The 27185-nt window shown below is 52.2% G+C and overlaps 3 protein-coding genes across 3 annotated transcripts; 2 read left to right on the plus strand and 1 right to left on the minus strand.

Annotated features, from left to right (window-relative positions):
* Positions 1-11033: 11033 nt before the first annotated feature.
* CLDN7 (claudin 7) lies at positions 11034-13249 on the plus strand. The gene is made up of 4 exons (XM_055306188.1): positions 11034-11762; positions 12487-12651; positions 12773-12857; positions 12954-13249. The coding sequence occupies exons 1-4, from the start codon at positions 11540-11542 to the stop codon at positions 13114-13116; spliced, it is 636 nt and encodes a 211-aa protein (XP_055162163.1). The 5' UTR covers positions 11034-11539; the 3' UTR covers positions 13117-13249.
* A 318-nt stretch (positions 13250-13567) lies between these two features.
* ELP5 (elongator acetyltransferase complex subunit 5) lies at positions 13568-20175 on the minus strand. The gene is made up of 8 exons (XM_055306120.1): positions 19989-20175; positions 19781-19841; positions 19608-19688; positions 16714-16934; positions 15416-15597; positions 14806-14901; positions 14583-14683; positions 13568-13948 (listed from the first exon to the last, which is right to left on the minus strand). Exons 1-8 carry the CDS (start codon positions 20029-20031, stop codon positions 13834-13836), a joined length of 900 nt encoding a protein of 299 aa, XP_055162095.1. The 5' UTR covers positions 20032-20175; the 3' UTR covers positions 13568-13833.
* A 309-nt stretch (positions 20176-20484) lies between these two features.
* CTDNEP1 (CTD nuclear envelope phosphatase 1) lies at positions 20485-27108 on the plus strand. The gene is made up of 8 exons (XM_055306121.1): positions 20485-21360; positions 23928-23994; positions 24094-24212; positions 24432-24503; positions 24936-25052; positions 25271-25382; positions 26099-26183; positions 26470-27108. The coding sequence occupies exons 1-8, from the start codon at positions 21259-21261 to the stop codon at positions 26528-26530; spliced, it is 735 nt and encodes a 244-aa protein (XP_055162096.1). The 5' UTR covers positions 20485-21258; the 3' UTR covers positions 26531-27108.
* The last annotated feature ends 77 nt before the right edge of the window (positions 27109-27185 follow it).

Here is a 27185-nt window from a genome sequence, read left to right on the forward strand (position 1 = left end):
AAAGCCTCAGGCTGGAATACTGGAGGACTCCTATTCACCCTTCAAAACATGCTCATGCCCTTTGTGAAATCTTTATTGGCTTCCTCCAGGAGAAAGAAAGAAAGAAAGAAAGAAAGAAAGAAAGAAAGAAAGAAAGAAAGAAAGAAAGAAAGAAAGAAAGAAAGAAAGAAAGAAAGAAAGAAAGGAAGGAAGAAAGAAAAAGAAAGAAAAGAAAAAAAGCAAACCATGTGTTCCCAGTGTAGTAGAGTGTCACCATTTCTTTCCAATAGGACAGCCTTGAGAGAAGGTCACTTTGTTTACCGCTATGGACCCAGCCCCCAGCCTAGCAGTTGGCACCTAGCAAATGCTGAATGGATGAAATAAGGGGTCTGGTCCTTACAGCCAATAGAGCAGGTTGGGGGGTGATCACACAAAGACCCTTCTAGGGGTTTAACCCCCTCCCCGCCCCACCCCCAGAGAAGTAGAATCAAAGAAAGTAAGTCAGAGCTAGAAGTAGATAGATAGGGTAGTTTGGAAGTGATGGGGAAGTAGAAGAGGAAATGAGAGAGAGCAGGAGAGCTGGCAGGGAGGAGGAAGAATGGCCTGGAAGGTGGGAGCGAGGGTGCTGATAGAAGATGGGAAGGGAAGGAGAGGCACAGGATGCAGGGCAGGGAGGGGTGGTGAGGTGAGGACCTTGCCTGGGGTCCGGGGGTGTGGATCTTGTGGAGTGATCCTTGGCTCATCCAATGGAACCAGCTGCAGCCCTTCCTAAACTCTGCCTTCTGTCCCCGGGGGGCGGGGGGGGGCCTCATCCCCTTGGGCTTTTGTCTGCTAAGCTCCTGGGACCACTGCCTTCTGCTCAAGGCAGGTAAGAGATTGGCGGGGGCCGGCGGGGGGGGGGGCGGGCAGCAAAGCGGGGGACCCCTACAGGCACACTGGCTCCGGCTCCTACTCCACAGGCCCATTTTGCTTCCAGGTCCTGTAGGGCGACCTTGCTTCTGGACTCCAGCAATGCCGCCGCCCTCCTTGTCTCTTTGCCCCGTGTTGTCTCTAGATCAGGGTCTTATCTGCAGAGGATCGAATTCAGACACAGTTCTTTGGGCATTGTGTTCTCTGACCTGTGTCTTTTTTTTTTTTTTTTTAATTTTTTTTTGATTTTTTATTTATTTATGATAGTCACAGAGAGAGAGAGAGGCAGAGACACAGGCAGAGGGAGAAGCAGGCTCCATGCACCGGAAGCCCGATGTGGGATTCGATCCCGGGTCTCCAGGATCGTGCCCTGGGCCAGAGGCAGGCGCCAAACCGCTGCGCCACCCAGGGATCCCCTGACCTGTGTCTTATTTTATTTTATTTATTTATTTGTAAGATCTTATTCATTTGAGGGGGAGCACACAACGGGGGGGGCAAAGCGAGAGGGATGAGTAGACTCCCTGTCAAGCAGCTAGCCCAACGCAAGGCCAATCCTGGGACCCTGAGATCATGACCTGAGCCGAAGGCAGATGCTTAACTGACTGAGCCACCCAGGCATCCCCCTTATTTTTATTTTATTTATTTATTCATGAGAATACACAGAGAGGAAAGAGAGAGAGGCAGAGACATAGGCAGAGGGAGAAGCAAGCTCCATGCAGGAAGCCTGACGGGGGACTGGATTCCGGGTCTCCAGGATCACGCCCTGGGCTGTAGGTGGCGCCGAACCGCTGCGCCACCCAGGGATCCCCTTATTTTTATTTTAAAAGAGATTCTCGGGGATCCCTGGGTGGCACAGCAGTTTGGCGCCTGCCTTTGGCCCAGGGTGTGATCCTGGAGACCCGGGATCGAGTCCCACGTCGGGCTCCCGGTGCATGGAGCCTGCTTCTCCCTCTGCCTGTGTCTCTCTCTGTGTGTGACTATCATAAATAAATTAAAAAAAAAATAAAAGGGATTCTCTTTTGGGGTTCTGGGCTGTCTCAGTCAGTGGAGCACGTAACTCTTAATCTCAGGGTTGTGAGTTCAAGCCTCACGTTGGGCATAGAGCTTACTTAAACAAAAACAGGGACACCTGGGTTGCTCAGTGGTTGAGTGTCTGCCTTTGGCTCAGGGCATGATCCGGAGTTCCAGGATCCAGGCTTCTGGTGAGGAGCCTGCTTCTCCCTCTGCCTGTGTCTCTGTCTCTCTCTGTCTCTCTCTGTCTCTCTCTCTCTCTCCCCTCTGTGTCTAATAAAATCTTTAAAAAAATAAAAAAATAAAAAAAAAACCCAAAGTAAAAAAGCCTATTCTTAAAAATTTCCATACCCATTTCCCACTTGATCTCCTACAAAAGGCAACCAACTCAATGCACTTCATGCTTGTTTTTGTTTGAGCTCTTGCAAAAAACATCGTTTGTTTTGGGCACATGGGTGATTCAGTACATTAAGCGTCCAACTCTTGATTTCAGCTCAAGTCATGATCTCAGGGTCATGGGATGGAGCCCCATGTCTGGCTCCCCCACTCAGCAGGGAGTCTGCTTGGGATTCTCCCTCCCTCTGTCACCTGCCTTCAACTCACACTCACTCTCTCTCCCTCTTCAAATAAATAAATAAATATTTTTTAAAAAATCAGGTGTTTTGTGAGCAAATATTTCTAATTTATGTAAATAGCATCATATGTTTCATTCTGGTCCTCCTTACTGTCAGTAAGCACTGACAGTACTTAAAACAGTGGTTTTAAAACCTCAGCCGTGCTTGGTGACTATCGAATTCGTTGCACGGTACCCCACGGCATCATTCACTCCACGTTTCAGTTGCTTGCAATCCCCCCTGTGAGCACCCACGTCGTATCCCCTGCAGTCTCCCACCTGCGACACAGGATGTGGGAACACGCATTCCATACAAGGTTTGTTATGGGCTCCTATGAGAACTTCTTTGGGAGATCCATCTCTGCCTATGCGCATGTCTATTATTATCTCTGTCTGTCTCCACAAGTGGAATTTCTGAGTCATAGGGCATACTTATACCTAATTTGACTCAGTACTACCAGCTTGCTCTGAAGAATGACTGTCCCTGTCTCCACATCCGTCAGCAGGCGACAGTATCCTGCTGCCACTGCGGACTCTCAGCAACAGGCCTGAGGCAGCAGAGGGAAGAGTATGGTTAGGTTCCCACAGCCTGAGTTTGAGTACCTGCTGGGGCACTTACTGACACTGTGCCCTTGGGAAAGTTTCCTGATCTCTCCGCCTTATTTATCTCATCCTTAAAATGAGAAGGTGAATAATGTAACACTCATAGGGATTTAGAGGACATTGAACTGAATAAGTTTTTTGTTTTGTTTTGTTTTAAGATTGTATTTATTTATTCATGAGACACACAGAGAGAGAGGCAGAGACACAGACAGAAGGAGAAGCAGGCTCACTGTGGGGAGCCTGATGTGGGACTCGATCCCAGGACTCCAGGGTCATGACCTGAGCTGAAGGCAGATGCTCAACTACAAAGCCAACCAGGCATCCCTGAATAAGGGTTTGTGTGTGTGTGTGTGTGTGTGTGTGTGTGTGTGTGTGTTAACAGCTTTATTGAGGTGTTGACAAACAATAAACTCCACATGTGTTCAAATGTACAATTTGGTAAGTTTTGACAGATGTCTACACCCATGGAACTGTCATCAAGAGAATGAGCATATTCATCTTCCCCCCGCAAGTTTCCTTGTATCTCTCTGTAATCCCTCCCTACCGCCCTTGCACCCCACCCTAAGCAGCCAGTGCTGTCCTTACAGAACACTTTGCATTTTCTGGAATTTCATGCAAATGGAAACATACAGAATTTACTCTATCTCTCTGTTTAAAAAAGTTATTTATTTTAGAGAGAACAAGAGCACGAGTAAGGGGAGGGGCGGGGGGAGGGAGAAATCCCAGCAGACTACCCACAGAGTGTGGAGCTGATCTCAATCTTGGGCTCCATCCCAAGAGATCATGACTTGAGCCGAAACGAAGAGTCAGCCACACAACCTACTGACCCGCCCAGGGGCCCCCAGATTGTACTGTTGTCTGGCCTCTTTCACTTTATGGATTTATTTTGAGATTCATATGTGTGGTTGTGTGTATCAAGAGTTCATTCCTTATTATTCCTGAAGATTATTGATTCAATTATCAATAGTAGCCAGTCTGGTTACCCATTCACCTGTTGCTGTCATTTGGGTCACTTTCAGTTGTAGGCTCCTATGGATAAAACTGCCAGGACCATTCGGGTACAAATCTTTGTATGGACACTGTGCTTGCATTACTCTTGGAAAAGAACTAGAACAACTAGATTATATTACAGACATATCTGTAAATTTGTATGAACCTGTTTTCCAAAGTGGTTGTACCATTTTACATTCCCCTCAGCAAGGTGTGAGAATTTCCGTTTCTTCACACTCTCACTAACACTTGGGATGGTAAGGCCTTTAAAAGTCAGAATGGGGGGGCCTGGGTGGCTCAGTCAGTTAAGTTTCTGACTCTTGGGGATCCCTGGGTGGCTCAGCGGTTTGGCGCCTGTCTTTGGCTCAGGGCGTTGATCCTGGGGTCCTGGGATCGGGTCCCGCATGGGGCTCCCTGCGTGGAGTCTGCTTCTCCCTCTGCCTGTGTCTCTGCATCTCTCTGTGTGTCTCTCATGAATAAATAAATCAAATCTTAAAAAAAAAAAAAGTTTCTGACTCTTGATTTAGGCTCAGGCCATGATCTCAGGGGTCATGAAATCAGCCCCACATCTTGTTCCCTGCTGGGCATGCAGTCTACTTAAGCTTCTCTCTCTCTCTGCCCCTCACTGCTCACACACTCTCTATCAAAAACTAAAATAAGTAAAATTAAAGAAATAAAATAAGGGATCCTTGGGTGGCTCAGTTGCTTGGGCGTCTGCCTTCTGGCTCACGTCATGGTCCTGAGGTTCTCGGATCAAGCCCCCACATGGGGCTCCCTGCTCTGTAGGGAACCTGCTTCTCCCTCTCCCTCTGCTGCTCCCCCTGCTTGTGCTCTGTCTCCCTCTGGTGGTTAAATAAATAAAATCTGTATGAATGAAGGAATGAAGGAATGAATGAATAAATAAATAAATAAATACCAGAATGGAGTATGAGATTTTAATCCAATAAATGAAAATTTCTTTGGATTTGTAATATTTGTATTACAAATGGATTTGTAATATTTCTCAGTTCAACGGATGAAAGATATGTCTTACTGCAGTTTCATCTGGTGACTCATGGTTTGGAAAATCTGTTGAAACACTTGTTAGCATCCTGGCTTTCTTCTCTTGTAAATGTCCTTGTATACTCTGCTCCTTTTCTCTTGGGAGTTTTTTGTTTTTTAAGATTCTATCTATTTATTCATGAGAGACACAGAGAGAGAGAGAGAGAGAGAGAGAGAGAGAGAGAGGCAGAGACCCAGGCAGAGGAAGAAACAGGCTCTATGCAGGGACCCCGATGTGGGACTCGATCCCAGGTCTCCGAGATCATGCTCTGGGCTGAAGGCAGCGCTAAACTGCTGGGCACCGGGGCTGCAGTCTTGGGAGTATTTTTCTTGTGACTGGCAAAAAGTTTTAAAAAAATGACATCAGTGGATGCTCAGATGAGCCTTTAGCTCAGGTTATGGTCTCTGGGACCTGGGACTGAGTCTCATATGGGGCTTATCAGGGAGCCTGCTTCCCTCTCTCCCTCTGCATCTCCTCCTGCTCATGCTGTGTGTGTGTGTCTCTCTCTCTATCTCAAATGAATAAATAAGACCTTTTAAAAAATGACATCTGTCCTTCGTCAGATTTGCACTTTGCAAATATTTTCTCTAATTCTGTCATCTGCCCTTTAATTATTCTTTGGTGAACTTCAATATAAATCCTTAAATAATAGATTTTCCCCTTATGGTTTGTGATTTGGAAAATTTGCAAATGTTTTGTTCCATCTCTGTACCACAAAACTATTCTATTCTTTTGCATTTTATTTCAACAACTGCAGTTTTAGTCTTCATATTCAGGTGATATTTATTTATTTATTTACTTACTTATTTTTAAGTAACCATTAGGCTACACGTGGGGCTCGAACTCACCACCCCAAGATCAGGATCAAGAGTTCCATATTCTTGGATGCCTGGGTGGCTCAGTGGTTGAACATCTGCCTTCAGCTCAGGTAGTGACCCCGGGGTCCAGGGTTTGAGTCCTGCATCGGGCTCCCCACAGGGAGCCTGCTTCTCTCTGCCTGTGTCTCTGCCTCTCTCTATGTGTCTCATGAATAAATAAATAAAATCTCTCTTAAAAAAAAAAAAAAAAGAAGAGTTGCATACTCTGCCAACAGAGCCAGCTTGGCATGCCTGTATTTGGGTCTTTTAAATCCATCTAGAGTGCTTCCTTGTTTTGTGTGCTAGGGATCCAATTTATTTTTCTCTTATTGAGCCACATTTACCACAAATTCTGATAAAGTGTCTACCTCTGAACTCCTACTGTGTTCCACTGGTGTATCCTTCCTTTCTTGCATGAATACTACACAGTGTTATTGTTGTCATTTTTCATGATGCTTTGTAGCAAGTTTAAATTTCTGGAAGCCCAAGACCTTTCTTGTTACTCTTTCTTTTCAATGGTTATTTACCATTTGTGGTCTTTTACTGCTCCATACAAATTTGAGGGTAAAGTTATCGCTATATATATATATATATATATATATATATATATATATATATATATGAATTTTAAAGATTTCTTTATTTATTTATGATAGAGAGAGAGAGGCAGAGACACAGGCGGAGGGAGAAGCAGGCTCCATGCAGGGAGCCCGATCTGGGACTCTATCCAGGGATTCCAGGATTGCGCCCTGGGCCAAAGGCAGGCGCCAAGCTGCTGAGACACCCAGGTATCCCCTATTGAGATATTTTTTAAAATTTTTTTAACTTTTCAAAAAAATTTATTTTTTTTAAAAAGAATTTATTTATTTAGCCATGAGAGACACAGAGACACAGGCAGAGGGAGAAGTGGGCTCCTCACAGGGAGCCAGATGCCGGACTTGATCCCAGGACCCCGGGATCACGCCCTGAGCCCCACGAGGCATCCCTATTTCCCTGTAGCATTGGTCAAGACCTCTGGGACTTTGTCCAAACAAAAGGGATAACAGTGACCTTCTTTGTCCTTTTACCAAAAATAAAAGAGATGAGTCTAATACTTCTTTATCAGGTATACAAATTTCCTTTCTAATCTTTGTTTGCTAAAAGTTCTTATCATCAGTAGGTGTTGGACCTTATCAAACGCTTTTTAAAATTACCAATTGAGGGGATCCCTGGGTGGCTCAGCGGTTTAGCGCCTGCCTTCGGCCCACAGTGTGATCCTGGAGTCCCAGGATCGAGCCCCACATCAGGTTCCCTGAATGGAGCCTGCTTCTCCCTCTGCCTATGTCTCTGCCTCTCTCTCTCTCTCTCTGTCTCTCTCTGTCTCTCATGAATAAATAAAATCTTTAATTAAAAAAAAAGAAAATTATATGGTTATCTCAATTGGTAATTTTATTTTTTTTAGGCTTACTTTCCTTCTTTCCCAATTTATATCCACAATCTAACACATAAAACATTCTCATGCAAATATATTAAATCATTTCTCTCTGTTCTTAGCAAAATCCCAATCCTGGTTAAGTTCGCCCATCCATCTATTTGCTCCTTGAACCCAACCATTCACCTGAAGCTACTAGAGCAAAACAACCACAGTGATGTTGACTGGTCACACTTTAACTCAGTGGCTCTTAACTGGGACCCATTTTGCCTGTCCCTTCATTTGGACATTTGGCAATGTGTCTGGAGCCATTTTGGATTGTCACACTGGGGCACAGAGGAGGGTTCTACGGCATCTCATCAGTGCAAGTCAACGATGCTGCTAAATGTCCTATAATGCACAGGACAGTCACCTACAACAAAGAATTATCTGCCCCTGGGGCACCTGGGTGGCTCAGTTGGCTAAGCATCTGCCTTCATGCCTCAGCTCATGATCCTGGAGTCCTGGGATTGAGCCCCACATTGGGCTCCCTGGTCAGGGGGGTGTCTGCTTCTCCCTCTGCTCCACCCCACCTCATGCTTGTGTGCTCTCTCTCTCTCTTTCTGAAATAAATAAATAAATAAAATCCTATTTAAAAATTAAAAAAAATTATCTGGCTCCAAATGTCAAAGGTACTGGGGTTGAGAGATCCTGCTTTAAATTAATACTACAAAGTTGCAAAGGCTAAATCGACATGGGATCCCAGCACTTGGACATTCCCTTTACCTACAACATGGTTTTTTCTCTCGGCTGGCTCCTTATTTTATGGTGACTTCCTGGGAAGTTCTCCCTGATGTCTAGAGTGGACCCAACCTTATCACACTGCCCGTCTTATTGCCTTTAAAACATGCACCATGTTCTTTTTGTCCCTGTGGTCTGTTTCCTCCCTCTAGAATCTAAGTGACATGAGTGCAGTGTCCTCATCTCTCCTGTTTCGGCGTCAAGCATGGTGTCTGGTACGTTATCCAGGAACACGGAAAATATCTGCTGAGCAAGTAAATGAAGATATTGTTCACTTTTTCTTTCTTCATTCGTTCATCAAATATTTATTGGCGATAAACCCAGACACATCAACAGTGGGAGACTGACATTGAATAAATAATCACGCAGAGTAAATAGTCTGAAACCGTGATATGATAAGAATTTTGAAAGTTAAAGCTGGAGTAGTGGTGATATGACTCAGTCTGGGGCGGGGTGATCAGGCCAGGCTTTCCAGGAGAAGTGATATATGAGCTGATCCCTCAGGGATGAGTCCGGTAGAGGAAGGCAGGTCAGGAGCACAGAGAAGAGCATCCAGGCATAGGGAACAGAGTGTGTGAAGGGTACTTTGGTGGGCGTGAAAGTAATAGATGTCAGGAGTGGAGAGAAGGTCAGTGGGGCTGAGGCCCGGTCTGATAAGCCACAATATGGCCTTTATTTGCCAAATCCATGGAGCAAGAGGAGCAGAGGCATGACATTGGAAGATTTTACGGATTAAAAAAAAAAGATTTTTATTTATTTGAGAGAGAGAGAAAGCAAGCACAAGTAGGAAGAGCAGTACCAGCTGAGCAGGGAGCCCCACGTGGAACTCGATCCCAAGACCCAGGGATCATGACCTGAGCTGAAGGCAGATGCTTCACCGACTGAACCACCTGGCCACTTCAATTTCAAGGATTTTAAATTTCTTTTTTTAAAGATTTGATTCATTTATTCATGAGAGACACACAGAGAAAGGCAGAGACACAGGCAGAGGGAGAAGCAGGCTCCCTGCGGGGAGCCCGATGAAGGACTTGATCCCAGGACCCTGGGATCACGCCCTGAGTCGGAGGCAGACACTCACCCACCAAGCCACCTGAGTGCCCCGATTTTAAGGATTTTAAACTGAAAGTAGCAAGACCTAAGTTTGAAACACACACACACACACACACACACACACACACACACACACACACACACACGTTTCCTTCCGGATAATGGATTTTGGAAGGACCAGCAGGGAAGCAGGGATGCTGGTTTGGAGGCACTTGTGGTGCGCAGGCAGGGGGTGACAGTGGGTGGGCCTGAGGTAGTGGCAGTGAGCTTGGAGACAAATGGATATAGGATGGTAACAAGAAACATATCATTTTGGAGCCAGAAAGCACCTTAACAAAACCCAACTCACCATTAATCAAAAAAGTAGAAAAATAAAAACGAACAACAAAGAACTCATCGAAGTCTGCGTTTTGTAGAAGTGCAGGGAGATGAGCTCAGTCCCGGGGCCCTTTAATATTTTTACTGCATAAAAGGAGAGCCTTATGGAGAAATGTTTCAAAGGGGGAAGAAAAATGGAAAATGGGAGAGAGTGGAGGTAAAGAGAAAGAGAAATGGAGAAGAAGATGGGAAGGTGTGAGTCCAGGAGTAGGAGCAGAGGAGAGGAGGGTGCAGAGGGCTCTGGGCGAGGGGGCAGGGGTGTGGTGTGGCTGGGCTCCCGAGAAGGGGCTCCAAGGGCGACTCAGAAGGGTGCGGAATGGGACGGAGGAAAGGCAGGCAGGGGAGATGACACGAGGCGAGGGTGGGATGAGCGATTGGAGACACTCGGTAGAGATGTCCATAGGGCGGTGGGGGCAACAGTCTGGGAAGCGTGGGAACAGAAGCCCAAGGGCCACCTGGGGTTCTGAGGGCCGCATCCAAGGCCACCGGGGAGCTGGGTGTTAGGGAGACAGTGCCGCCAGAGGATGGGAAGCGCGCAGTCAGGTCCGGGCTCAAAGGAAAAGGAAACATGTGTAGTAGGGCTGGAGGGAGGGGGAAGCCAGAAAGTGGATGGGTTCTGGAAAGATTCCAAGGGAGGGGAATGACAGGTGTGGCCAAGAATCTGACCCAGGCCTTACCCTGCTCCCCACCCTCTGCTGAACTTCTGGCCTCCGAGTTTTTGTCCTTTTGCTAGGAAGGAGCCTCGAGGCAGGGGGGACAGTGATCGCCGGTGGGGGTGGGGCGCAAAGGGCCCAGGCAAGAGTTGTGTCAGGGATAGAGATTGACTCGGAGAGCCACGAAGATGAGGGTATCGGGGCGCCCTGCCTGGGAGTGGGATGTCAGCAGGAGGGCAGCACAGCAGGAGGTTGGCAGCGGGCGCAGGGCGGTGGCTCTGGGCCTGGAGACTCCCAGGAGGGTGCCGAAGGCAGCAGGGTTCTGAGGATTGGAGCTGGGGCTCCTGAAGCTGGGGACGGTTGGGATAGCCAACTGTAAAAAAAGAGCAGAGGGTGGGGGTGAAAGTAGGGCAGGGCCAGGAATACACCTCGAGTAGAAACCAAGAGTCCCTGCGGGAGGGGTGGGTAGGAGGAGACAAGGAGCCCAGAGCGTCCCTCCACAGCTCTGGTTCCATAGTACCCAGGCTCACCTGCTGGGGAGAGGGGAGGGGGCACCCTGGCTCCCGAGGGAAGTCCTGTCTCGAGGGGCTGACTTCGAGCGTGGAACTCCCAAGAAGCCTCCACCTCCTCCCCACCTGCGGCCCGAGCCGGGCCAGAGAAGGGGCGTGACCCTGGCGCTCAGGTTTCTTCCTCTTCACCTGGGCCCGGAGGGGTGGAGGCCAGGACTTCCGGCTCAGGTGAGTGTCCCTTCGGTGACGTCAGGTCACCCTCGGCCGCCCCTCCGGTCCCGCCTGCCCCGCGCTCCCGGTGCCCGCGGGGGCGCGCCCCTGACGCCCTACATATACTCAGGTGCGCCGCACCTGTCCGCCCGCACCTGCCTGTTCGCGGCTGAGCAGCCTCCCGCCCAGGGCACTTTGGGGACCTCCAGCCCCCAGGACGGCGCGGACACTGCCCGACTGCCTTTTGTGTGAGTAGGGTCGCCCAGAGCGCCGGAGGGGACCGCCCGGCCTTCGCGGATCGCTCTTTGGACCCCCGGTCCTCGAGCGGAGCCTCTTCCTCGAGCTGAGACCCTCGCCCCGCCGGAAGGATCGATTTATTTTCTCCGGGTGACAAAAAGATTTGGGATCACCCGACCCAAACCTTCTCTTTGGGTGACTTAAGACTCCGCCGCAAGTTGTCTTTCCGTGGGGCCGCCCCCCAAATTTGCTTTGTTTCACCGCAGGGTCGCCCACCCGGCGTCCCCAACCTCTTCCGAGGGCGAACATGGCCAACTCGGGCCTGCAGCTGCTAGGCTTCGCCCTGGCCCTGGTGGGCTGGGCGGGCCTGGTGGCGAGCACCGCCATCCCGCAATGGCAGATGAGCTCGTACGCGGGCGACAACATCATCACGGCCCAGGCCATGTACAAGGGGCTGTGGATGGAGTGCGTGACGCAGAGCACCGGCATGATGAGCTGCAAAATGTACGACTCGGTGCTGGCCCTGTCGGGTAAGGCCGCGGGGCCGACGGGGCGGCCGAGCCGGGGCGGGGTGCGGGGTGCGGGCTGCCGGGGCCCAACGCCCGGGGTTGCTGGGGAGCGGGTGGGGAGGAGGAAGCGGAAGCGGCCGCGGCGGGCAGGGGCGCGGGAGGGCCGCGGGCCCGGGTTCCAGCGGCTGCTCGTCGGACTGCGCCCCGGCCAGCTGCGCGCCCCTTGGACCCTCACCACCCGCCACCCCGCGCAGGTGGCGGCCTCCGCCTCCCGCCCTTTTCTCCCGGACAAAAGGTGGCGCGCGGCGGAGGCCGCAGGGTCGGCGAGGGGCCGTGCGCTCCATCAGACGGGCCGCCGGCGGCGGCCTGTAATCTTATCGGCCGATTAGCTGAAGCCACAAACCCGGTGGCCACGATAGCGGGGTCAGCGCTGGGCCGCGGGCCAGACCGTGTGGCCCGCGGGGGTCTCTGGCTACCGCCTCCGCTCCCTCCGCTGGGCCCGTCCTCCCCTTCCCCCCCAAACCTCGGGCAGTTTCATCGAAACCCTTGCGCCCCGGGCGGGTTCCTTGGCCGGGAGAGGGCGGGGCGGGGCGGGAAGGCCGCGGAGCCGGGAGGGGCGGGATCCACCCGCTCGGTCCGAGGCCGCCGGAGGGGCCCCAGGCCGGAGGGGCTCCAGGCTGGCGACCCGAAGGCGGGAGCCGAGCACACTTCCCGCAGTGAGGGCGTCCTTCCCCCTGCTCCGCAGCGGCCTTACAGGCCACCCGTGCCCTGATGGTGGTGTCCCTGGTGCTGGGCTTCCTGGCCATGTTTGTGGCCACGATGGGCATGAAGTGTACCAACTGTGGGGGAGACGACAAAGTGAAGAAGGCCCGAATAGCTATGACCGGAGGCATCATTTTCATTGTGGGAGGTGAGCAACAGGCCCCAGGTGGGCTCAACGGCCTTCCCCTTGTGTCCTGGAGCGAGGGTGCTCCAGGTGCTGGTTTGGGGTCACCTAATACACCCGAACCACTGAACCACTCTATCTCCAGGTCTTGCTGCCTTGGTAGCCTGCTCCTGGTACGGCCACCAGATTGTCACGGACTTCTACAACCCCCTGGTCCCCATGAATATTAAGTAAGTATGAGAGTCCTGCCTCCTGAGGGGACATAGGTCTACATTCCTGGTGTCTGGAAAGGCAGGATTTCTGACCCCAACCCCCTCTCTCCGTAGGTACGAGTTTGGTCCTGCCATCTTCATTGGCTGGGCAGGGTCTGCTCTGGTCATTCTGGGAGGTGCCCTGCTCTCTTGCTCCTGTCCTGGGAGCGAGAGCAAAGCTGGGTACCATGCACCCCGCTCCTACCCTAAGCCCAACTCTGCCAAGGAGTACGTGTGAGCTGGGACCCCCCCAGCCCCAGCCTGGCAGCCTCTGGTGTGCCCAGGTGCTGAAATGACCTGGGGCAGAGCTCAGCCCATGGGTGGGGTATGGAACTGGAGCCTCGCCTCATCACCCCGCACACCATGTACAGTTCCCAGGGTGGGGGGGTGGGGGAGACAAAAAAGGGAGGATGTGCTTTTTGTACAGTAATAAAAAAAGTATGTTTTGGAAAGTACGTTTCTTTTTTTTTCCCCGTCAGGGCCTTTACTTTCTTCCACCCCAAATCTTTGCGGGGAACCTGGAACCTTTAAATGTACCGGCTTCCGCTTAAAACGTACTGTTCTCTCTGCGCCACTGTTCCTTGTCACTCAGGCCCCAACACTGCCCACTGACTCTAGAAGACTGAGGTGCTTGGCTTCCCTCACCTCTTCCCATTCTTCAGTCCCTTCCACTCCCAATTCTTGTTTGAACAGCTACCAAAGCTGCTTTTTCAGTAGAAAAATAAAAATTTTATTACGTGGGGAGGGTTCCCATTTTCTTCACCTTCCCCTAACACCCCCCTCCCACCTTTTGTCCTGATGGGAAGCTACTCTGACTTATGTGTCATGGGGCAGGGCCCCCACACCAGGGAATAAGGTGGGGGCAGGGACAGGGCAAGGCCAAAGCAAACAGCCAAAGGATGGTTATGGGTCCAAGGTCTTTCCCCTCCAATTCTAGGCCAGTCCAACCCGCCAGTCAAACATCCAGGTCATCATCTGGGTCCTCTTGGTCCAAGTCATCATACACATCCGGCTCATAGAAGATGTTGCTGGTAGCCTGACTTGGCCCAGGACGCAGGAGAGCCTGCTGCCTGAGGACAGAGAAGGGGAGAATTGGTGTTGGTGAGGGTGGGTGATGGGTCACATCTGTGTACTCTTCCAGGTGACTGACTCCCTCCTCTTTGCCCTCCAGGTTTTCTTGCTCCGAGTCCCTTTCCCCAACCTCCCCGTTTAGTTAGTACCAAAGCACCATTTGGTATGGGATAGAGACTTTCATACCGCTCTCCTAATGACACCTCACATTCTTAGCAGCTTGAGGGCAAGGATCCTGCCACTCTTGCTTCACCCACCCACACACTGGGCAGAGAACAGCAGGCATATACTGAAGTCATTATTAACCTGTCTTTGCCACACCCATCTAGCTTCCTGTCCTCCCAGCACTCTTGCCTAGAGATCTGTAGGGCCACTTCCCCGGGGTCTGGGCTGGCCAGCCTCAGATTGCTCTGTGACCCGAGGCTCCAATGCACAGAAAAAAGACATAAAGGCCCCTTTGCCTTGTTGGTAGTATGAGTGGATAGTGAACCACTCCCCAGACTTGTCTCTGGAGGTGGACTTCAGCCCCTATGAAGTCTGGGAGGTTAATCAATAACTAGCTATCACTCCCATCCCAAGCCCACATGTGGGGCTCTACTCAAGAACCCAGGTGCGTAGCGCCCCCAACCTTACTTTTCAGAGCTGAACTGGAAGGGCAGTGTCAGGCTGTCTTTGGCTTCTCTCTCTTTCTTGGACAGGTGAAGGTTAAAGGTCAAATGAGTTGTGGGCTCCACCTGTAGGTACAAAGGATGCTGCCACTCTGCCTCAATGCTGGAATCCCTGACCACCCCCAACCTCTGCAGGTTTTATTCCTCCATCTTCATTCCCTTATTCTGGCCCTGGTACCCCTAGATACCGGGGGTATGTGAGGATCTAGGTGGGGCTGGGACTCTAGCGGGGGTCCCTCTTGGAGATCCAGGCTGAAGTCAGGCAGGATGGAGAAACACTGAGTCTGGGGAGAAAAAAGAGTATTAACAGAAAGGTGTTTTCCACCCTATGAACCAAACAAGGGAGAACTCGGATCTAATGGCCCCAGGCCCCGATCTTCTATGTAATGGGCTGCTTACGGCACCTGCTCTTCCCTCCTCAGCCCTCCTTTCCAACCACTCCACTGGGACTCATTCCTCCTCCCCCAGGAACTGTTCCCAGTCTTTCCTCTTTTGCCGTTTCTTGGAAGCTGACACTTCTTCTTGGTTAAGCTCATGGAATCCGAGTCAGGCAACCTTGACTTCAAATCCCGTCTCTACTAGTTACTTTTTGGAGCTCTGGGTAACCTTCCCCCAAGCTGCTAAATGGGCATAATAAAACAATCGACCTGACAGGGTAGCTGTGAAGATTGAATGAGGAAAATGACAAAACAATGAACGCAGGAAGTACTCCATCATGTCAGCTCTTACTGCTTTTCCCATCCGAACGCCCCTTGTGGGTGACCCCAACCTCCAGTGCTCGCCTGGGGTTCTCCTGACCTGGTGGGTTGGGTGTTGGCGGGGCCTCTGACAGAGGATGTGGGCCAAGGCCTGGCCTGCTGTCCCACTCAGGGTCACTTCAGTCTGGGCCAGGCTGCTCAATGCTCCCATGGGGCCTGGGCCATGAAGCTCCATGTGTAGCAGGCCTAGCACACGGACAGGCTCCACGGGGGGGCTGCCACCTGGAGGGGCAGAAGGGTAGGGCGCGAAGGGCAGTGGGGAACCTGTAGGACAGTGGCCTGGAATCCCACAGTAAGGCAGGAGCACACGAGGTGAGGCCCACCTTCCATGGCACCTCTGCCAGTCCTGCCTCCCCTGGGCTAGTCTCACCTCACCCCTTCAGCCCTTACCTCACCAGGGCCAATATGATCACGGCCCATGCTGACCTCAGTCCCAGCAGCCTCTTCCTCACGGCCTTCAGAATGCGGTGAACACCTTCCCCCTCTGATCTCTGCCTCATCTCTGATGCGCAGAGCTACTTGCAGGCTTTGGAACTATACACTAGGATCCCAGTTGGATCCACTCCCCAGGGGATCCTTTGGCTCCCTCCCTTTCTGGGCGCATCTACCACGTGTCAACACACTGTACCAGATACTTTCACATTTTAATCCTTATGAGGGCCAGCATTTTTAGGCTGAACCACGTGAAATTGCTACCACTTGACGTCTGTCCCTATCTGACCTGCAGAAACAGTATTAGGATGAACCATCTGGAACTGCTATCAATTTACACCCCCCCCCCATCCTTTTATAGAGCAAACTCAAACACTGAGATATAAAACAACTTAACACCAAGCGGGGTGTCCGGCTCCAAAGTCCACTGCAGAACCCACAGGATACTTCAGGCTAGTGCCAGGGCCCCTGGCCTGGCCAAATTTGCCTAGCCAACTGCTTGTTCTTAAGGACACGTCTTTCCTCAAAACATACTGCCTGTTCCTCTATCGTCATGGCTGCTATCAGACTATCTAGTAATTGCTTATTTACCTGTCTATATCCTTTATGGAACTTTGAGTGGGAATCTGACTACACTTAGCCTTTATCTTCCTATCGTCTACTATTGTACCTGACATATTACACGATATCATATCTGTTCAGTGAACGAAACCAATGAGTAAGAAAGAACTTCGCGAAAAAATTAAGTCATCAGTAGATGGCAATCGTGGCAGTCTAGAATGAAAACAATTATTAGAAATAGAATAAGGCCCAACTGGAAATTTCTAATATGGTTTTTCTTAGGATGGAAAAGGGCTTGTTCCTTGGCAGAGAAAGACATATAAGAAGAACGAAGGGGAGTCTCACCAAGGGGGGAATGCTGCTGGCTCAAGGTACACAGGGCTTGGCAGAGGGTGGTACAGGGGAGGTGCAGCAGCAGCCAGCTTAGTGAATCGAGAGCAATGGTGACAGGACCAGGCTCTGTCCTTCTGCACAGGGCTCGCAAGGCTCCCAGGGGTCCCCCTGGAAGGGCTTCTCCAGCCTGTGACCAGTTGAAGGGGTCTCGGAAGAGGTCATGGTAAACCAGCCTGCAGAGGGAAAACAGGAAATAACTTAATACTGCCCTCCTTCCCTCAGTCCTGACTTCACCCTGTGATCTTCAGGGCTCTAGTCTTCTGACTTAATATCCTAAATATCAGTGGAAGGTAACACTGAAAGATAGAACGTTGTGATTGATAGCATAGACTTTGGCATCACAAAGCCTTGAGCTCCAAGGTTGGCTTTACTATGTACCCAAAGTCACCTGATAAATTAAAGTGAGATTGGGTTCTGTTTGTAGAATAGAGATACCCCACCACTTGATCTTTTTTTTTTTTTTAAGATTTTATTTATTTATTCATAGAGACACACAGAGAGAGAGGCAGAGACACAGGCAGAGGGAGAAGCAGGCTCCATGCAGAGAGCCCGACGCGGGACTGGATCCAAGGTCTCCAGGATCACGCCCTGGGCTGCAGGCGGTGCTAAACCGCTGTGCCACTGGGGCTGCCCCCACCACTTGATCTTTACAACAATGCCTGACACATAGTAAATGCTTCATAAATATTTGCTATCATCATCAAAATCAACTATTTCCTGAGTAGTGCTTAAAACGTATCATTCGGGATCCCTGGGTGGCGCAGTGGTTTAGCGCCTGCCTTTGGCCCAGGGCGCGATCCTGGAGACCCGGGATCGAATCCCCCGTCGGGCTCCCGGTGCATGGAGCCTGCTTCACCCTCTGCCTATGTCTCTTCCTCTCTCTCTCACTGTGTGCCTATCATAAATAAATAAAAATTAAAAAAAAAATAAAACGTATCATTCCCTGGACAGAGAGAGAGAGAAGGCAACACAACACATGCTTCCTGCTGATAAAACAGCTTAGAGAACATAAGAATTAAGTCACTTGGAACTACGTACTAATACAATAGCAGTGCAGATAAAGGAGTCTGGCATGGCTTAGAAATCCCGGGATTTCGGGGATCCCTGGGTGGCTCAGCGGTTTAGCGCCTGCCTTTGGCCCAGGGCGTGATCCTGGAGACCCGGGATCAAGTCCCACATCAGGCTCCCTGAATGGAGCCTGCTTCTCCTTCTGCCTGTGTCTCTGCCTTTCTCTCTCATGAATAAATAAAATCTTAAAAAAAAAAATCCTGGGATTTTTAAGGATTCGTGGTGGTCAAACTCCTTCCCAGACACCTCCTATCTTTTGCTTCTCTTATGCCATTTTAACATAATTTATCCCAAGATCTGATTCAAAATTAGGGTTGAACAGACAGATGTAATCTAATGAGCTCTCCAGACCAAATAGTAGTCTTTGCAAGCAGGCATATGGGTGGGTTCAGGAGCCTCCTGACCTCCTCACCACATCAGTCTGTAACTCCTGGAAATTCCACCTGCTGGGGTCCTTTTACACTTGTCCTTTGAGCACAACCTGAAAACTGCAAGGGTTTTCCTCCTGGTTGATCTCCAGGCTGTCCCCTTCTGTCTCCATATCACCCACTGGAGTAGTCTAACAGGTATGATGTTATCAGTCTCCTCCCAAATTTCTAAAGGACTCTCACTGCCTTTAGGATAACATCTGAACTCCTCTCCACGCTAAGAACCTTTACTACAAGGTACATTTTTATCTGTATGGACTCAGGAAGCTCTTCCACCTCCCACAAACAGCATGCTTTCACATACATCCCTAATTTTGCACAGGCTGTTTCCTCTGCCTCTAGAACAAACTGCTCAAAAGCTTGCAGCTAGGTAGAGTTGATGCAAGTTTGGAATCTATGTCCGGACTGATCATCATGATATTTTGAATAACCCAAAAAAGGTAGAGTATATTCATTTTACTTAAAAAGATTTTATTTTTGGGTGCCTGGGTAAGCTTAGTCGGTTAAGCACCTGCCTTCGGCTCCAGTCATAGTCATGGGTCGTGGGATGGAGCCCCATGTCCAAATCTCTGCTCAGCAGGGAGTCTGCTTCTCCTTTGCCTTTTCCCCTTGCTCATGATCTCTCACTCTCAAATAAATAAAATCTTAAAAAAAGAAACAGGCAGGGATCCCTGGGTGGCGCAGCGGTTTGGCGCCTGCCTTTGGCCCAGGGCGCGATCCTGGAGACCCGGGATCGAATCCCATATCGGGCTCCCGGTGCATGGAGCCTGCTTCTCACTCTGCCTCTCTCTCTCTCTGTGACTATCATAAAATAAAAATAAAATTTAAAAAAAAATGTAAAAAAAAAAAAAAAAAAAGAAAGAAACAGGCAGAGGCATAAGCAGGAGAAGCAGGCTCCCTGCAGGGAACCTGAGGAGGGACTGGGTCCCAGGACCTGGATCACAACCTGAGCGAAAGGCAGATACTCAACCACTGAGTCACCCAGACGCCCCAAAATTTTATCTTTAAGTAATATCTACACCCAAGGTGGTGCTGGAACTCACAACTCTGGGACTGAGAGTCACAGGCTCTGCCCACCGAGCCAGCCAGGCCCCTGGAACATATTCATTCTCATCTTCCAGGACACTAAACTCACAGCCTTTTATCACGCTCTATTTCTCTCTCAGCTTCTACGGTCTATTCTCTGGATTCTCCAGATACTCACCACTCCTCACCTCTCAGGAATCTCCGCCTCCTGAAAGCCCCTTACCCACACCTCCGATGCCTATCTGCACACCAGGTCCTGCGCTTGCTGCTATAGACGGATGTCCTGAAGAGACCCCACACCCAAGGCACTCTCTCCCAACGCACCGGCTGTTGATACTGGAGTCGAAACCTTCACGAAACTCGTCCTCGCTCACTTCACAGCCCAGGATGTGGACTTGCTCCCCACTACGGCAGAGATGGAGTGTCACGGAGTGGGGCCGGCCTTCCCTCGCCCTCCTCCGTCAGGGACTTCGGGGGAGAAGCTGCGGGATACTCACCACAGCGCCGATTTCTTGACAAGCGCCTTCAAGAGACTGCGCCCCTCCCACTCCACGGAGTCTGAGGACAGCAGGGGAAGGAGAAACAGCATGAGAACGCGGACGTTTCCGTCCCTGGAGACCACCCCTAGTCTAGGACGCATGGCGGCTCCTCTCCGCTTCCGCCCCGGGAGCCCGGCTCGGAACCCCCTGTACCGCAGGCTCTCACCCCGCAGCAGCACCAGGCCGCCCAGACCCCACACAGACTCCATCTCCAAGGTGCGTCGGGACCCTTGTCCGGCGCCCTTTGATGCTGTCACGGCCCACAGCCCCGCCCCCTCCAGGAGAAAGGGGCGGGGCCCCCATGAATCCTCCCTCCACTGAGACACAGCCTAGTCTGGAATGAAAGGTGATTATGTGCAATATCCCAGGGGGGGCTCACGCGGAGGGGCCCCTCCCGAGCTCCGGAGCACAGACGCCGGACATTTTTTCCACGATTAGGGCCCGAAGAGCCGTTGGGGCAGTTGTCGGTGGGAGGGGGAGGACGCCGCAGGCCCCGTCAGCCCGCCCGCCCCTCGGTGGCCAGTGACGTCACCCCGCCCCGCCTCCGCCGCTCCCGGCGGTCCCGCTGCGTCCCAGGCCCCGCCCCGCCGCCCCCTTCCGCGCTTGCGCGATTCTGCGGCCTCGCTGGAGCCCGTTCCGCTCGCCAGACCCGCCCTCACAGGCCGAGGAGGGGAACTTTAATCCTGGTGAAGCGACTACACGTCATCACCGGAAGCAGTGTCAGAGGGGAAGGGGGGGGACGAAGGGAGGAGGGAGCCCTCAGGGCAGTAAAATGGCGCCTGTCAGAGTGGGAAATCGAGCTGCAGAGGCTGCAGCCCCGATCCCCAGCGGCTAAGGCACCCCCGGCCTCGGGGAGGGGGAGGCCGCCTCGGCCCAGCGGTCCGCACCCCTCGGCTCCCCCTCCCCCTCCTTCCGCTCCTCCGCTTAGCCCGCCCGTTCCCCGCCGCCGCAGCTCTGCTCGCGCCGCGGCCCCCGCCCGCCCTTTTCCGCGGGCAGCCCCCTAGCGCGCCTGCGCAGCGGGCCACCCTCCGCTTCCCCCCTTCCCCTCCCCCTCCCTCCTCCCTCCCTCCCTTCTCCCCGGCCCCCTCCCCCACTGCCCCCTCCCCCAATTCTCCATCCCCTTCCCTCCCGGTCTCGGAGGACCCCGTCCTAGCCCGACCCGTCTCGGCCCGCAACCCCCGCGAAGCCGACGGTGCCACTCCCCGCCCATGTGGGCCCCCGCGGGCTGCCCACGCCTGTCCCCCAGCTCCCGGTTCCGCTGGGCTTTCCCCTCGCCGGGGGTGGCTTTCTAAGCCGCCCGCTCCGCGCCCCTCTCTGCAGCCTTTCCTGCCACTCGGGGCCCCCGTTCCCCCTCCCGGCGGCGGGGGGCTGCCCCCGGGGGGCTGGCGGAGCTGGGCCGCGGGGGCCCCGGGGCCGGCGGTGCCGGGGTCATCGGGATGATGCGGACGCAGTGTCTGCTGGGGCTGCGCACGTTCGTGGCCTTCGCCGCCAAGCTCTGGAGCTTCTTCATTTACCTTTTGCGGAGGCAGATCCGCACGGTGAGCCTGGGTGGGCGCTGGTGGCGGGCGGGGGGCGGGGGACCCATGTCAGACCTGCTCACGGGGTTTCGCAAAGTGTCGGGCCTCTGTTGGGGCTTCGGAACGGAGTCCTGGCGGCGGCTTTTCCCGTTAGAGGATGGGGGCACCCTCAGCCGGGCGTGGAGTGCCGTGGGGAAGGGGCGGCCCCCCCAGTAGGGGAACCGAGAGGAGGGGTGCTGTCGGGGACAGGATTTGGCAACTCTCGGGGGCTGGGGTGGTGGGTGGGGCGCCCTTTAAGGAAGCCGGAGTTGTTGTTCAAGAAACCAAGAGGAGGGGAACACCTGTTTGCTAGCGCCGGCTGTGTCGACGTGGGCTTGCGGAAGACCCTCCTGCTACCGGGAACCTCCGTGGGTGTTAGGTCTTGTAACAAGGAAGAGCCAGGCTTCTGTGTCAAGGGTAGGGGTGGGTGGGAGAGCCTCTGTGACAGGCCTCGGCTGTGAAGGAGAGACCCCTGCGGGTCGCTTCACCGGGACTCCTCCAAAAAGGGCCTGGAAACTTAGAGCGTGGGGATCTGGATTTATTGACACCCTAGGACGGAGAAAGATGCTTTTGTTAGGGTTCAGGGAAGGGAGCACATTCACGTTTGGGTATCTTTGTGGGCAGATGGCGCTTGTCAGTTGTAGACTGGAAGCTGTGGCCACACTTGCCTCTCCAGGAGACCCCAGCATTGTGGGGGACGCTGCGGGCAGTAAAGAGGATGCCTATGCCCCAGTATCTCTGGGTTGCCTTCCCTGGAGCTTTTCTCCAAGGTCAAAGCTCTGCAAGCTAACATCATCTAATGAACGTACTCTTGTGTTTTCATCTGAGAGTGGGGAGAATTCAGTAAGCCGAGGTGCAGAAGTTCTCTGGTCTGTCCTCTTTGGCGGACCTCAGTAAAACTTAGAAGAATAAAAGCAGCGAGGGCCTGCCTTGGCCAGAGGATTTCCAGAGAGCCCTTGGTGGTGGTGGTGGAGGTGGAGGTGGAGGTGGAGGTGGAGGTGGAGGTGGAGGACTTACTGACCTGGGGAAGGGGGTCTGGTCTGGGATTCTGTGTCTCCCTTCCAGTCTAGTCTATTTCCTGATTTAGGGTGAAGATTGTTTCTAGGTGGTCATACTCAGGCAGGGCTGTTTCCCTGAGACACCTTAGCAGCCAAGAATTTGGGGTCAGAGATGCTGAGATGTGTGTGAGATGTGAGCTTCTGGGGTTCTCTTTACACGTTAACTACAGTTCTCTCTGCCCGGCCTTGCTTGGAGCACACCCCCTTCTCTCCTCCACTCCCTGGATGCAGGGAGTAGCGCTGCAGCCCATCCAGATGCTAGTTAGGAGCAAAATTGCTCTCTGCTGGGGCAGCAGTGACCCCACAGCCTTTTGTCTTCCTTTCCTTCTCTCCCAGTCTGCTTTCGGCCCCCACCCCCTTCCTGGCAGATGTTTGGAGCATTCCCTACATGCCCAGCATGTGCAACCCGAGATAGCAGGGCAGGACACCCGAGCTGTTGCGGCCCTCATCCCAGGCCCTGGGGAGAAAAGAAGGGCAGATGCCTTGGCATTAAGGGGAGAGGGCCCTGTGGTTTGCAAGGGGGGAGCGCCTGGTTCTGGTGAGGCTCAGGCCTAAGGATGGACCAAAGAGGATTTGCAGAGGAAGGGATCTCCTAGGTTTGTGTGGGAGAGATCGCAGGGCTAGAAACAGGAGCCTCTAGAGAAGACCTGGAGAAGCTGGAAGGTTGAGGTGGTGACGTCCTTGTCCCTTCCTCACCTCTGTCATGGCCCTTCCTTCACCCTAGCCTTCCTGATACCCTGTCGGTTATCCCGGTGGGTGGGACTTTCCAGTACTCTGTGCCTTACCCTGGGTACTGGAATAAGGAGGCAGGTCAGAGGCCTGAGGTTCTCTGCCACTTGTGACTTGGCTGGGAGAGACAGAAGTGGACAGGTGGCTGGTTAAAATAGGCCTGGTGGCCCCCAGCCAGAGGAACTTAGCTGACCTGACAACCCCTGGATTCCCTCATCCTCCCTTCCCCTTAGGTACCCAAAGACTTCCTCTCAGGCCACTAAGGTTCCCAAGGGGAGGTAATGGGAGCTGTCACAAAGAATGCTTGGGCTAGAAGTGCGGAGGGCCGTGCGTTTCTTTGTTCTGGCATAGCACACTAGTATCGTGGTCAAGAGGGCAGGTGCCTGGGTCAAACGGCACTGGGGTCATCCCGCCTCCACCCCTGCAAGGACCCTGGTATTAACTGAGAATCTGTGTATATGTCCTCACATCATGTGTGCTCTCATGGATACAACAGTGATGGAGACAACATGCATGTTGTGGAACTTTCATTCTAAATGGGGGGACAGGCAACCAGATAAGATCATTCTTAGCTTGCAGTCTCACACAAGCTATTTAACCTGGCTAAGCCTCGGAGATGAGATGCTGCTGTTGTCAGTATTATCATATTATTACTACGGTTTTGAGGATTCAATGCAATAATCCTCAGTCACTTTCAGGATGCCCAGCATATGGTAAAGGTTCCTTGTCAAGGGTTCTAATTCCCTCTCTTGATATTTTTAGGTAATTCAGTACCAGACTGTTCGATATGACATCCTTCCCTTATCTCCCGTGTCCCGGAATCGGCTAGGTGAGTGTGCTGGCTGGGAAGACTCCTCTAGGGTGAGGTAGGGTTCAAGATGCAGGCTGGAGGTTAGTTGCTATCATCATCCTTGGCATTGTGGCTCAGGTCAGGTGAAGAGGAAGATCCTGGTGCTGGATCTGGATGAGACACTTATTCACTCCCATCATGATGGGGTCCTGAGGCCCACAGTCCGGCCCGGAACGCCCCCTGACTTCATCCTCAAGGTATGTGGGGATGGGAAGTGATGCGATGGTTGTGTCTTTTACTCCGTTCAGACCTGGGCTTCCTTTGCCAATCCCAGAGCGTCTTGTCCCTGTCCCTGTCCCCCGGCAGCAGTGGCAGCCTCAACGAGGGAAGCAGGCAATGGGGTGGTGGGGGTGTCTTTTGGGCCTGTGCTCTGGTGCTCAGGACCATCCCCCAAGCCCTTCCCTGTTTCTCTGCAGGTGGTAATAGACAAACATCCCGTCCGTTTTTTTGTACATAAGAGGCCCCATGTGGATTTCTTCTTGGAAGTGGTGAGTTTGTAGAAAATACAGGGAGCTCTGTGACGAAGGAATGGTTTTAGGGCTCTGTGAATTTAGCTGATTCGGAGGAAGTACGGGCTAAGGAGAAATGGGTATGACAGTTTTAGAGAGGAGAGGTTGTGGGACAGTCAGTGGAGGTTAGAGGACGGCTGGCTGGCTTTCAGCAGTTTGGGTTCATTTGTTGTGCTTATGTAATTCTGTTCTTCCTTGGCCTGCCTGCTCTTTAATTGTTGCATCCCTGAATCTTAAGGGTGCACGGTGCCTAGGACTCTTGAGTTTGGGAGTTTTCAGAGTTTTGTGTTCTCAGAGATGTTTGATGTTGTTGAGAGGCCCCAAGAACCAGGCTGGAATCCTAGTGCAGAGCTGTATGTCTAGAGGAACGGTCCCCTCTTCTGACGCCTCCCTCTTCCCGCTCAATCTCAGGTGAGTCAATGGTATGAGCTGGTGGTGTTCACAGCAAGCATGGAGATTTACGGCTCTGCTGTGGCAGATAAACTGGACAACAGCAGGAGCATTCTCAAGAGGAGGTACTACAGACAGGTGAGGGGCTGAGAGGAAGCTTGGCAGGCAATCCACCAGGGAAGGATCTGAGTTTGAGGCAGCTGCCCTGGAATGGGATCCTGGAGGGAGGGTGGCAGGGGGAGGCATATACCGCCTAACCCCCTTGAGGGAGTGGGCTGGCCGAGGGCAAGGTTGGGACTGGGCAGCGGTCATAGGGCCAAGTCTCTTCCTGATGCCCAGCTCGCCCTTCCCTCCAGCACTGCACTTTGGAACTGGGCAGCTACATCAAAGACCTCTCTGTGGTCCACAGTGACCTCTCCAGCATCGTCATCCTGGATAACTCCCCAGGGGCCTATAGGAGCCACCCAGGTATGCAAGAAGGCGGCCAGTCTGGCAGGACCGGCAAGTGGTTCTGAGGCAGCATTCTGAAAGCCAGGAGCCTGGGATTCCTGGTTTACTGTAGGTCAGGATGCAAGAGGCTATTTATTTATTTATTTATTTATTTATTTATTTATGATATGATATTTATTTATTTATTTATGATAGTGAGAGAGAGAGAGAGAGAGAGAGAGAGAGAGAGGGAGGGAGGGAGGGAGGCAGAGACACAGGCAGAGGGAGAAGCAGGCTCCATGCACCGGGAGCCCGATGTGGGATTGGATCCTGTGTCTCCAGGATCACGCCCTGGGCCAAAGGCAGGCGCCAAACCGCTGAGCCACCCAGGGATCCCGCAAGAGATTTCTTTTACATGAGATGTTCCTCTTCCCCAATATATCCCTTTCATAGGTCATGTTGCTCAGACCAAATTTGCTTCAGGTGAGACACAGGGGCAATGAGTTTGCCTAGAAGCCAGCCTCACGCTAATGTGAGATATGGTGATTTAAAGTTAGTTTTATTTTGGAGGATGAATCAGGAAGGTTTCATTTAGGCTGCTGAGTTTGGGGGGGTGGGGGAGGAACCTATTTGAAAGCAATGATCCCCATTCCCAAATAAAAAGAAAAATCCAAAAAAAGAAAAAAAGAAAAAGAAAAATCAGCCTGTCTCTTGAACTGTTTTTTCTCATGTGCATTTATTTTCATGTGTCCTAGACAATGCCATCCCCATCAAATCCTGGTTCAGTGACCCCAGCGACACCGCCCTTCTCAACCTGCTTCCAATGCTGGATGCCCTCAGGTAAGGGAAGCTAGACACTTAGGTTTCTGAGGAGAGGAGGTGGGGGATCCCAAGAGGGAATAAATATATGTCCTGTTTGACTTATTTATCTCTTTTCCCTTAAGAACTTAGCATTTGAACCCAGGCCTTCTTACAGTAAAGTTCATCACTTTTAGCCAGTGGGTTTTGGGCAAACTGGACCTCAGTTTCATGTGAGAAAGGTGATCATTTTGCCCCACATCTCCAATGAGGCTGCCTAACGCTAGTGTTTTGAGGACTCTACCAATGCAAGTTATTGTCGTCCCAGGTTCACCGCTGATGTTCGTTCTGTGCTGAGCCGAAACCTTCACCAACATCGGCTCTGGTGACAGCTGCTCCCCCTCCACCTGAGTTGGGGTGGGGGGGAAAGGGAGGGTGAGCACTCGGGATGCCGTCTGATGCCCTGTCCCATGGTGAGGACTGTCTGGGCAGGGTCTGCCCCTCCCGCCCCTCTCTGCCCTGGGAGCCCTGCACTCCACACGGAGTCTGGATGGACGCATGGGTCAGACTCTGCAGCAGCCTCACTATAACTTCGTGTTCGCACTCCCTGGAAACCCCAGACTGGGACATAAGCGGAGGCCCAGGAGAGTCCAAACTGTCTGGTGGAGACAGGACTGGCCAGAATGACACACAGACATTCGGTAATCCGGGAGGCTCAAAGAAAAGCCAAGCCAGCTTTGTTGTGATTTGATTTTTTAAAAACTCTTGTACAAAACTGATCTAATTCTTCACTCCAAGGGCTGGGCTGTGGGTGGGAAACTGGGATTTTGGGCCACTGGATTTTCCCCAAACTTGTCCCCCGACCTTTCCCTCTACATTCCCTTCTTCCTATACTCTCTCAGACCTGTAACCAGCGCGCTTTTTCTTTCCTCTCTTTTAAACCATGCATTATAACTTTGAAACCAAAGCTGCCCTAGGTCCTTCTCTCAGGGTTGGGAAATGAGGGGAGGAGTCTTTGTTCACATCCACTCTGGCCCCCCGAAG

Source organism: Nyctereutes procyonoides, unplaced genomic scaffold (genome assembly GCF_905146905.1).
Source record: "Nyctereutes procyonoides isolate TBG_1078 unplaced genomic scaffold, NYPRO_anot_genome, whole genome shotgun sequence".
Lineage (NCBI taxonomy): Eukaryota > Metazoa > Chordata > Mammalia > Carnivora > Canidae > Nyctereutes > Nyctereutes procyonoides.